The following is an 11214-nucleotide window of genomic DNA, read 5'->3' as shown; positions in this document are numbered from 1 at the left end:
GAGGTCACCCTCCTAGACAGAAAAACAAAGTAAAAGACAGATCCGGCAGAAAAATAAACAGAAAACAAAGAAGACATAGAAGTGAGCAGGAGAGAAGAATCCAGAAAGTAGGCCTTGATGCATCACGCAGAGGAACATACTTAGTCCACAATATCTCTCAGTAGGCCAGTTGTGTGCTCACTCCAGTTCAAGATTCAAAACACGTCCTGTTGTGGTGGCCAATCCCCCTCCCTTGTCACTGGTCCAAGACAGGGGGGGGGGGGGCTGGTGCCAGGGGGAACCCACTGTCTTTCCATCCCCTGCAAGACCTCATGGGAACTGACGAGGCGTTAATGTCACTGACCAGGTCAGTCACACTGTGACCTGGTCACTTGAAACTTGAAACTTTGCCCAGACTGGCACTCCGACATCAGCAGATGCCTCTTTGCCCCGCGTGTGTGTGTGTGGTCTACCAGATCACACTTCTCACAACCGTGACCAAAGCAAAAAAAAAACTATGCAACCAAATGAATCAGAACTAACTGAAAATAGAGATACATTGATTGTTTTCAGTTGGCTTTTCTTTCCATTATCCTTTTTTTTTTTTCTTTTTTTTTGTCCTTCATTGAAGTGTCTGTATTCTGTATTTTAGAATTGTTGAGAGAAGCTTGCCTCGAACCAGTTTCACCCTTTCTGTCCAAATCCATGCCTGGTGCAAGCCTATACTGTGAACTATTCAACATGTCTCAGGACACACTCGTTAAACAAGCGTGTTTGTGACAGTGGTTCACCGTGCTTTGTGTTGTGAGACCCACAGCCATTCATCTCTCCTGTCTTCTGGGGTCTGGTTGTGCCGACATCAGCGTTTAGATTCCCACAGTACGTACACGTATATATACACATTTTGATTTAAAAAACTAGAATTGTGACATGCAACATTTGGCATCCTCTCAAGTCCCCATTATTAAGTCTCAATTGGTGTCCATTTTAGAAAAATATCAAACTTTTCTCTCTTTTTTTCCACTATTTCCTTTTTTTAGGTACAATGAAGCATCTGATTGTAACAGAAAGAGAGGGGAGGGCATGAGAGTATTGAATTGGGTGTGGTGTACCCGTGTTTGTGTGCATGTGTGTTTTGGAGGTTTTCAGGTGGCAGTAAACTATATGGAGTAGTTCAAACTCATCTTGTAAAGTGCCATCATTATATCTGCAGTCAGTGCAAAGGATAATACAAACACACCTCATAGTCCCTCAACAGGCCAGTATTATATTTTAGTAGCAGTCATCATTTAGTGTGCCTGCATCTGTGTGCGGGTGTGAAAAGGAAGTGGTAGGCAGTTTGTGGCTGTGAATGACACCAGAACTGATCTAGAAAAAACTTACTCCATCATCTAGGAGGTCAGCTTGAAGATTAGACCTCACAAACAACCTCTCACGATCGAGTGCAGTTTTGAGTAGAGGTAGCTTGTTTGTCACCTTATCGGTCTAAGGGCATTTAAACCTCTTCGAAATTCGTTGTGGTGGCTACATATACACTGATGTTCATAACAGCTAAAATTACCCATTCAATGTTTCCAAGCAAATTGTCTGTCATGGTCATCTTTAAGTATTTTGAATCAGCCTTTTATCAACTGAGATTTTGGATCACGGTACTTCTAACAGTGTATCACGACTCTAATCTCTGAACAGCAGTGGTAAGAATCAGATCTATTGCGTAATCCTCTCTATTTGTAATACTGGTTTGTTTTTCAAACTTGGGCGGGGGGAACAGCAGGGAATGTACTCATGTTAGTTTGCGGGTGCGTGCGTGTGTGTGTGTGTACATGTCTGTGTGTAAGGCTGTTGACAGTGGGTTTGGGAATGTCATTGGAAAGGTTCTCCCAGAGCCTGTGGTCCTGTTTGTCTCTCTCCCTCTCTCTCCAGCTCCGGAGAAGGGGGACACCATCATGTATAACAGGGGACTGAGGGCCGGGCAGCAGGTCGGGGGCACGGGATTGAGGGTGGACTGGTCAGGCGATGGGCTGACCAGGGGGAGTGGGGGCTGGGGGTCGCCGTTTCTACATCATAGCAGGATACAGCAGCGACAAAACCTCTGGCGACTTCCCCCGACCGAGGGGGGCGGGGTGACAGGGGCGAAGTACGCGTGCACTTTGATGTTAGGCAGATGGGTCTGCATGGAGAGGAACAGAGAGACAGAGACACATCCAGCATGAGCACGCCTTCATGGAGAGGAACACAGAGACACATCCAGCATGAGCACGCCTTCAAAACACACACAGCTCAGACGTGTCGTCAACTTGACGACGGACGTGTTCAATCACGGGGGAACAGACAGCGTGAACGGCGGGCTTCTCCTACCCTCAGTCTCTTGATGCCGGCGCGGGTGATCTGCTGACAGTCGTACAGCTCGATGCGGTCCAGGCTGTGGCAGCTCTTCAGGTGCTCCAGCGAAGCGTCGGTGATCAGGGGGCAGTTGTCCAGCTCGATCACCTCCAGGCGGTCGTGGGCGCAGGGACCGCTGCCCAGGTGTCTGATGCCATCGTCGGTGATCAGCTCACAGTGAGACAGGCTCTGGGAGACAGCACAGAGACAGGCCTGGCCTCACTAACAGCGCTCTACAAAAGCTGACACGCACGGCTAGCATGGCGGCGTTGGCCAGTGCTCACCAGGACTTGCAGGCGAGGACAATGGATGGACAGCTGGATGAGAGTGCCGTCTGTGATCTAGAGAGAGAGAGAGGGAGAGAGACCAGCTTATCTTTCTCAGCACTGTCCTGTAAGTTCTGGGTGATTAGGCCTGGTGGTGTGTGCGTGTGCGTGTAATCTTTCTCACCTGCACACACTCCTCCAGGTCCATCTTCTCCAGCTCATGACAGTTCTGCAGGGGAAAACAGAATGAGAGACGTGTCATCAGACATTTGCTCTGACAGTTTGTGTGTGTGTGTGTGTGCACGTGATCGTAGCGATAGCTGGCGTACTCACCCTAGCTAACGTAATGAAGCCCACATCTGTAAGCTGAGAACAGCGAGCCACTTCTAATATTCTGAGAAGGACAAAGCCAAACCGTTTACCAGAACATCAGCGGCGATATTCCTTCATGTACAGTGCCCTTACAAACTACCTTTCAGTGGGAATTAAAACTTGTTTGTGTGTGGGTGTGTGTGTGTGTCTTACCTGAGGCGGGGACAGTTCTGTCCCAGAGCGTGCAGTATGGCGTCGGTGATGTTGGCACAGCCGGACACACAGAGGGACTGCAGGCGGTGACAACCCCGGCAGATAGTGATGAGGCCCTCGTCAGTAATCTGCTGCTCAGAGAGAGAGAGAGAGAGAGAGAGAGAGAGAGAGAGAGAGAGAGAGAGAGAGAGAGAGAGAGAGAGAGAGAGAGAGAGAGAGAGAGAGAGAGAGAGAGAGAGAGAGAGAGAGAGAGAGAAAAAGCGAGAGAGAGAGAAAAGCGAGAGAGAGAGAGAAAGCGAGAGAGAGAGAGAGAAAGCGAGAGAGAGAGAGAGAAAGCGAGAGAGAGAGAGAGAGAGAGAGAGAGAGAGAGAGAGAGAGAGAGAGAGAGAGAGAGAGAGAGAGAGAGGGGGGGGGGGCGAGGGACAACACAGAGAACAGGGGGTCACTCTCAAAACACCCCCCCACAACCACAAAGCCATCACATTCAATAACATGTTGACAAAACGGTGATGAATACGGCATACATACAGCTAACCCACAGACAGCATTTGGTTATTTGTCGAAAAACAACATGGCCGCTGCCTAACCACATCCATTCTCCACCTGACCACTCAGCATGGATAATGGGAAGAATTCCTGTTCATTACTGTCCTTCACCCACTGTGCACATTGACAATATGACTGCAGGGGGGTATGGGACTCAGAGGCAGAGGAGGTACAGGTGGAAGGAGACAGATGGACACAAAATGATTGGAGGAGAACAGTGAGAGGTGGTTTACTGGCAGGAGATGAGAGGATGACCAGCTGAGAGGGGAGAGAAGGTGCGTAAAGAAGCAAACGTGAAGGGAATTTGATATAAAGGGGCAGACACCATTAGTGAGGATGCCAGAGCAACAAATGTGTTGTCTGGGCGGGTTTCACACACTATTAGTTATGTGGGTTAGATGGCGAACAGCCTCCTCAAGGGCAAGACGCAGACCAAGCAGGCATGTGCACCAGCATGTCCTTAACAACCCGAAACAGAGAAGGGAAGGGCACAGTCTGACCCACTTCATCCCTACCAGGCTGCGGCCAGACCTCTATACGTTACACCAACAAGAAGATTACTCAGAACTACCTGCATCTAATTATGAAGCATAACAGAAAGGATTCCAGACAAAAATGTGTGGGGTACTGTGTGCAGTACAACATACCGATACGAGTCGGTCATCTGCAGGTTTTCGTGCCATTTTTTTTACTTTTGCAGTAAATAATTCTAGAATTCCGTCCAAATATATCATGAAGGTGGAGCTTACTGAACAAGTCTGCAGGTTGAGAGTGACCAGCTCTGGACAGTGCGCTCCAATGTGCTTCAACGCCTCGTCTTCCAACTGCAGCACAGATGAGTTGGGAGAAGAAGAAGAGGAGGGCGACAGGGATATTGGAGAGTCATTCGAAACTTCAATTTACATTTACATTTAGTCATTTAGCAGACGCTCTTATCCAGAGCGACTTACAGTAAGTACAGGGACATTCTCCCCGAGGCAAGTAGGGTGAAGTGCCTTGCCCAAGGACACAACATCATTTTGCACGGCCGGGAATCAAACCCTCAACCTTCTGATTAAAATCCCGACTCCCTAACCGCTCAGCCATCTGACCCCCCTCAATTAAAAGATTTGCATCAAAGTAATACCATCACCATACCCCCCCCCCCACCAACCGCTTCACCAACACCTGACCTTCAGACTTCCTGTGACTCATCAATAAACTACACACAGTTAGGACCTGATATCAGCCCTAGTCTCCAGGTTCAGCAGACACCTCCCTGTCCTGTGTCCATACCTGTGTGCAGCCTTTCAGGAACAGTCCTTTGAGTCCGGGACAGCATCGTACCAGGGCTTGGATGCCATCCTTGGTCACCTGGTCACACCAGGAGATGTTGAGCTGCTCCAGTAGAGGGCAGCCCTCACTGCCACCGGAGGACGGGGAAGGCAGGGGATGAGGAAGGGGGGGGGGGGGGAGCGAGAAAGAAAACATGAAACAGTTGAAGAGGAAAACTCCAAGTCACTTGTAAGGAGGTATGTCTCACATCAACAGCTCAACAGCATGCATATCTGAATAAGTTAACCTGGTCACCGTGTACATGTTCTACAAAAGCAGCCATCTGCTGCAGGAGTAAAGCACCTCCCTTGTGTGTGTGTGTGTGTGTGTGTGTGATTGGAAAGATGAGACAGACAAAACGAGGAGGATAATATAAGGTCAGGGAAGGGAGGGTCTTCGTTAAGTTGTATGATGAATTCCATCCACTAACCTGAGGGCTTTGAGTGACAGGTTGGTGATTGAGGTACAGGATGCTAGGTCCAGGTGCTTGAGCTTGGGACAGAATTTACTGAGGCTGTTACATGTACTGGAAGGAGCAGAGATGGATATATTGTTAGTCTAACGGACAGCCACGAGAACACAAATAAGTACTGAAATGTGAGTCAGACTTGAGTGCACACCTGTCTGTGATCTTGGTGCAGCCATTGAGACTAAGCAGCTCAATATTCCTGCAGTTCTGAGAGAAGGTTCTGTTGAAAAGTAAACAGAGCCCCCCCCCCAATCCCCCGCACAAACACACACATTAGGAATGTTTGTTGGGTGTACTTATTTACCCTGCATGTGAAAGAGAGAACTGGGCCACTAGCCCTTCCCCGGGTCCTTACCTCAGAGCACTGTCCCCCACCCCCAGACACCCCCTCAGGCTCAGCTTCCTCAGAAAGCCCCCACATCTCTTGGAGATGTTCTCCACCACACGACCCTGCAGATCAACACACAGCCAGACACCCACATCCCTGTCAATCACGTGTGCGCTCATTTCACCATGGAATACATCCATTCAGATCTTGCGAGTTGCCCCTAAGGGAGAAATAAAGTGTATTGGATTGATTTTGAATAGGCTTGTGAAGTGATCCATGTGGATACAGGGACAGTAAATGCATGGCCATATGTATTCACTTAACAGACACTGTTCTGAGCGCTGTTTAGTAACATAGACAGCTTAGTGCCAGTGGAATATACATTTCTGATAGTTGGAACTGCCCACTACTTCCTACAGCCAATCGCCTTTGGCGAAGGGGACCTTCCTCGAAGCATGCCTTCCTCGTTGGGTTATTTTGTGAAACCACTGTCAATCAAACTCGACCTGTAGGATAATGTTACCTATTGCAGCTTTAAGGAAGGAGTCAGACGTTAAGAGAGAGAACCATGCGGGGCTGAAAAGACAGGAGAGAAATAGGAGACTTTCTGACCTCAATATCTCTCTGAAAGTCGAAGAGATCGATTCGTTGCCAGTTGCTGCCGTCCAGAGCGAGGACATTCCAAGACTGAGAAAGAGCAGAAGAGACAAAAGGTCTAAAGTGGTACAGTTTAAATCGTCTCTTGGACGGTGAGTAACACACAGAAAAACCAAACAGACTTACCCGTGACACCTGGGCGCAACGACAGAGTGTCACCACATCTAGAAAGGAGAAGATTCTGGAACACAGACAGGGATAGCCTGTTACCCATCACCACTCTTTTGGAAAAGGCCTCTCCCACACAGGCCTGGGACAACACTGTGGTGCAAACTCTGATGACAGACCCCACTGTGTTTGAGTGTTAATTAGATAAACAAATGTGTTTACCTCAACATAATAGGGTTTTATCATGCAGATGCATCACTGCTTTGTCATCTCCTTAGTGACAAAGGTAGGTACACATATAGGACCGTTACTGCAGCAAACACTGCGATGTAGAGTGAAAAGTGTTGCAAAGTGTTGCAAAAGTCTGCTTCAACTGCTCCAGTAAATCAGCCCTCTGCAACTGGCCAGGCGCCCCCCTTGTCAGCAGCCCCCAGCTCTGGCAGCTTCACTGGCAAAGCCCAGGCTTGAGTTATGGCCTCCATTTTCTGTTTGCTCAAAGAGGCAAACTTTTTTTTTTTTTTTTTTACTTAATCGATTTGAATGTTTTACAGTCCCAAGCATCTGTTTGTAATAACAGTTTTTAGAATGGGGGAGGGAAGAGTAGAGTGGGGCATGAGGGAAAGGAGAAAACAGAGGTTGTTTGCCAACGCTGACAAATGTACACATTCAGAGACGTGGAGTCTTTAATATGACTAATCAAGTGTTGTGCACCGTTATCAGTTGCTGTGGATGCTTAGCCTGGTAAATGTATGTTCACAGATGAGGTGCTAATTGTGTTTAAACAACAAAAAGCTAACGCTCAACCTAGAACCTACACATAAACAAACAGTAGACTTCTTGATTAAACACACGTTCTGTTAAATGCTAAAGATCGATGTTGGGAAACCCCTCACTCACCGTAGTAACAGCTCTTTGGGAAGCTTCTTGTTAATGACAGCCTCGTCACTGTTTGAGAATATCTGGAGGAGAGGAAGTAAGGACAATAGGAAGATGAAAACATCTAGCAGACTGTTAATGTGTGGTCAAGGTCTCCTTCTCTCCGTCAACCAAGACAAGTTAGGAAATGGCACCTTCTTCCTGTCTATAAGCAACGATGCTGTGTTCACCACAATTCTCATGTTAGTTCTCTACAGCTTGCCTAATACACACAAAATCAAGTGAGCCATTACCTAACCTGGATTTCCTCATCTACATTTCTCTGCACAGTTTCCAGCGTCACACAAAAGGCTCTGGTTGCAGGATCGAGTTAAATCTACTGTTCCTTTCGACAAAATTGGCATTTGACCAGAAGGTCATCATGGAGGCCTGCTACTGTTTTAGGGTCTCAACATCAATCACAATACTACTTTAGCAACATTTTCTTTTTCTCCCAGATTTGACCTCTGGGGAAAACATAGTGGTGGAAAATAGTTTCCTTGTACGTTCTGCAGAGCTTTGTGTGTCCTATGACAAGTCCACATGAATACCTCGTTAGTCCCTGTGTAAATGTCACAAATAAAAAGTTTATTTACTAGGTACTTTGAACTCGATAATCAAACTAAGTCATAACAAATTCAGATGATGGGATGCCTGGTTGGGGCCTCCTATATCTTTCTCATACACTCACAATCACACAGCTGTCTATGCATGGGCTGCCTGCCAGCACAGACATGTAGAATTCTGAGGGAGCAGGAGAAAACAGACAGGCATATCGTTTCAGGATTTGGGGCAAATTCACTGTGACACCTCGCCTTTCAGAGATCTACTCACCCGGTCAAATAATCCACAGCCATTTCTAAAAGGCAGATGCACATGGTCTGGGGCATAGTGTTTCTTTTGTAATATAATGTAACGTTATTAGGCTGTTGTACATCGTTTGCTATAGTAGCCTAGCTAGTTGTGGGCAATTTCCATGCAAGGACTGTTGAATATGAATGTTGAATGTTGGGCGACCTTGGCATTGTTTTCCTTGAAAGCCCTGTGCTCAGTGTGCTGGTTTTTATCAACTTTACTGGATAAGTAGCCAATTGGGCCTAGGAAAGCACATAATCATCCCAAAAGATTGGCCACTTTCAACACATTATACAAATGTCTCGCACAAATATAAAAATAGACTACGTCTCAAACTGATGTAGCAGCGTCTTGAACATTATAAACAACAAAATAATTGACGTCTAGGCTACCTCCAAGTCTATTGTTATTGGCTAATAAACTACAGATCACGTATCTGCTGCAGCTGTCGGGCTGTCAGGCCAGAAGGTACGGCCTGAACCTTCTGAGTCGTCAGCTGTTGCATCGTTAAAAATAAATAAAACCACACAAATCCCACTCTGCCTAGCTGGGGATTAAACACCACCATTCTCAGGGCAGACAGACCAATGTCACGGTGCAAATACATACAATTTATTCTTCAGAGTTTACTAGACTATCTACAATGCCATAATTCACATTTTGGTGCATTCTTTGCCACTGCGTAAATTGTCGCGAAGTTTACAGGCAAATGTTGAGTAGCGATCGAGCATTAACAGCTTTTTTTCAATATCTAAGGTTTTCCATGACAACATATGAGGATAATTTATCGCTTTTAAAAGGTGTTAAGGTCAATATAGGAGTGTTATTGGCAATAACCAAGCTGTGGTCGGGCCGAGCTAATGGCCCATCTGTAGCAGAATCAACCCAAGGCCCCCGCAGCCGCAGCGGCCATGAGCGTACACAACAGCCCCCTGATCCAAAACAGTCCCAACTCCCAGACGCTCAGAATAATTCAGACTCTCATAAGAATTCGGAAACCTTTAAATTAACAATTACAAATAACATTTGCTGGTGTAAAACAATAATTAGCCAAGTCAACATTGCAGTGGGCCAATGCCTTCACGCGATTGTCTTTGTTTTGAAGGCACAAAGAGAAAACTCAATTGCACATTTTGACAACCCCAAAAACCATGGATTCAGACGACAGCAAATGTAGCCTATGGCATAAAGGCAAATGAATGCGTATGGTTTTATATACGAACAGGCAAGATGCTGCCGTGTCTTGAAAACAACACTAGCCAGTCTAGGCTATATTTGACCTAATCCAAGCATTGACTGCGGAAGCTGCAACGGAGTGACATTAACGCAGTTTACCCATGAACACGCCACATCAACAATCATAGGCTAAATGACGACTGGTTTAAAACGACTGTGTTGAACCTCTAATTATATGTACAAACTCACCTCAAACCTGCTCCGCGAAACACCATTAACCTCCTTCCCCATCTCGGACGGTGGTTTACCCGACTCGATCAGGGGGATAACAAAATCGGTGTTGAAAGCACTGCAACGTGTAGGCGCTCGTTTTGCGAACTCCCTTCCAAAACTATCATAGTACCGTTTTTTCGGTAGCTCAGACGGTGGATTTCATTGTTTGTCGAACTGATATACAAATTAAATAGCCTACCCTTTGATAAACGCACCAAGCAAATCGAACTCTTATCTGCCCAGCCACTCGTTCGCCCTCCCCTCCTCAATCCCTCCTGTGAGCACCGCAACTGCTTAGTAGGTTTCAGAAATTCTATAGACAGCTGAAACTAAACACTAACTTTTTTTCGCCAGTGTCTTTCTTTGATAGGCTACTTTGACACTTATTAGCAGTTTCTCCGTCGACTAATAGGCTACATACAAGCACATCTCATGTAATATTACACAAGTAAACATTGATTGTTTACCTATTGCCTAACTATGCATTAGTCTCGCTTATACATTTTGCATTGGACCCGTTGAGGAGTCAAAAATACCAGAAGACAACAAATGTCAAATGAACCATGGAAGGCCTCTCTCTACCTATGCACATGACTATGACCATAGCTATTTCTGGCAGTTGTCTGTATTTAGTAATGCATGCAAGTCAGATCGTTATCGAATAACATAGGCCTATGGGTTCGTAAAGAATAGGCCCTAAATAGACAAGATTCGTTTTTCTAACTTTTTATAATTTAGACTGTTAAATGAATCCTGATCCTAAACAATGCCGTTGATCTCCTTCATTTTTTGTCTTTCAAATGTCAATGTGCCGAGTTACTAACGATGTGTATCGTATATAAAGACACTGTACTATCAACACAATATACTTCCCTTCCAGTAAGACTTAAAAACGAATCGTTACATTGTAACTTTGTTTGTATACTGTCTGGTGAATCTGCACTTCCGCTTTGGTTGTTACTCCGCCTCCAACATACACGAAACCAATCAAGATGCACATACGAAATACGTCACCATACGTCATTATAGCGGGAAAAGAACGCATGTAAACAAGAAGAAGAGTTCAATTTTCATTCAATATCACTCCACATTATTTACACATGAATGTACAATGCCACGTTTTTGAATTGACATGTAAAAGGATTGTAGGTCACGCTTTGTGATCCAGAATAGGCTACTGTGCGTTAGAAAAGGCTGAGACGTATGAACAACTACGGTTCCATGGCCTTAGACATCATCAAATGAGGCCTTACTTACTGGACAACCTTTCAACTGGCAATTCACAAGAACGTTTTTAGGGTATGCTTGTAGGTAGGCTACTGTCGTTTAGAAGCTACTTCGCTTTTACACAGCAGATACGGCTACGTGAGCAGTGCTGACAGCTGTAATAATCAGCTTCTTTCAAAGGGTTTTCTTTATGG

The 11214-nt window shown here is 45.9% G+C and overlaps 1 protein-coding gene across 1 annotated transcript; it reads right to left on the bottom strand.

Moving 5' to 3' along the window:
* Positions 1-511: 511 nt before the first annotated feature.
* On the bottom strand, positions 512-10686 carry fbxl20 (F-box and leucine-rich repeat protein 20). Its single transcript, XM_062446358.1, has 15 exons — positions 9770-10686; positions 7472-7533; positions 6593-6647; positions 6422-6496; positions 5837-5931; positions 5633-5701; positions 5443-5538; positions 4974-5100; positions 4448-4522; positions 3153-3283; positions 2961-3021; positions 2812-2856; positions 2646-2702; positions 2338-2550; positions 512-2149 (listed from the first exon to the last, which is right to left on the bottom strand). Exons 1-15 carry the CDS (start codon positions 9809-9811, stop codon positions 2042-2044), a joined length of 1311 nt encoding a protein of 436 aa, XP_062302342.1. The 5' UTR covers positions 9812-10686; the 3' UTR covers positions 512-2041.
* Positions 10687-11214: the final 528 nt, after the last annotated feature.

Source organism: Osmerus eperlanus, chromosome 2, assembly GCF_963692335.1.
Source record: "Osmerus eperlanus chromosome 2, fOsmEpe2.1, whole genome shotgun sequence".
Classification (NCBI taxonomy): Eukaryota; Metazoa; Chordata; class Actinopteri; order Osmeriformes; family Osmeridae; genus Osmerus; species Osmerus eperlanus.
The sequence above is the reverse complement of the archived record's forward strand: the minus strand, read 5'-3'. Positions and strand labels throughout refer to the sequence as shown.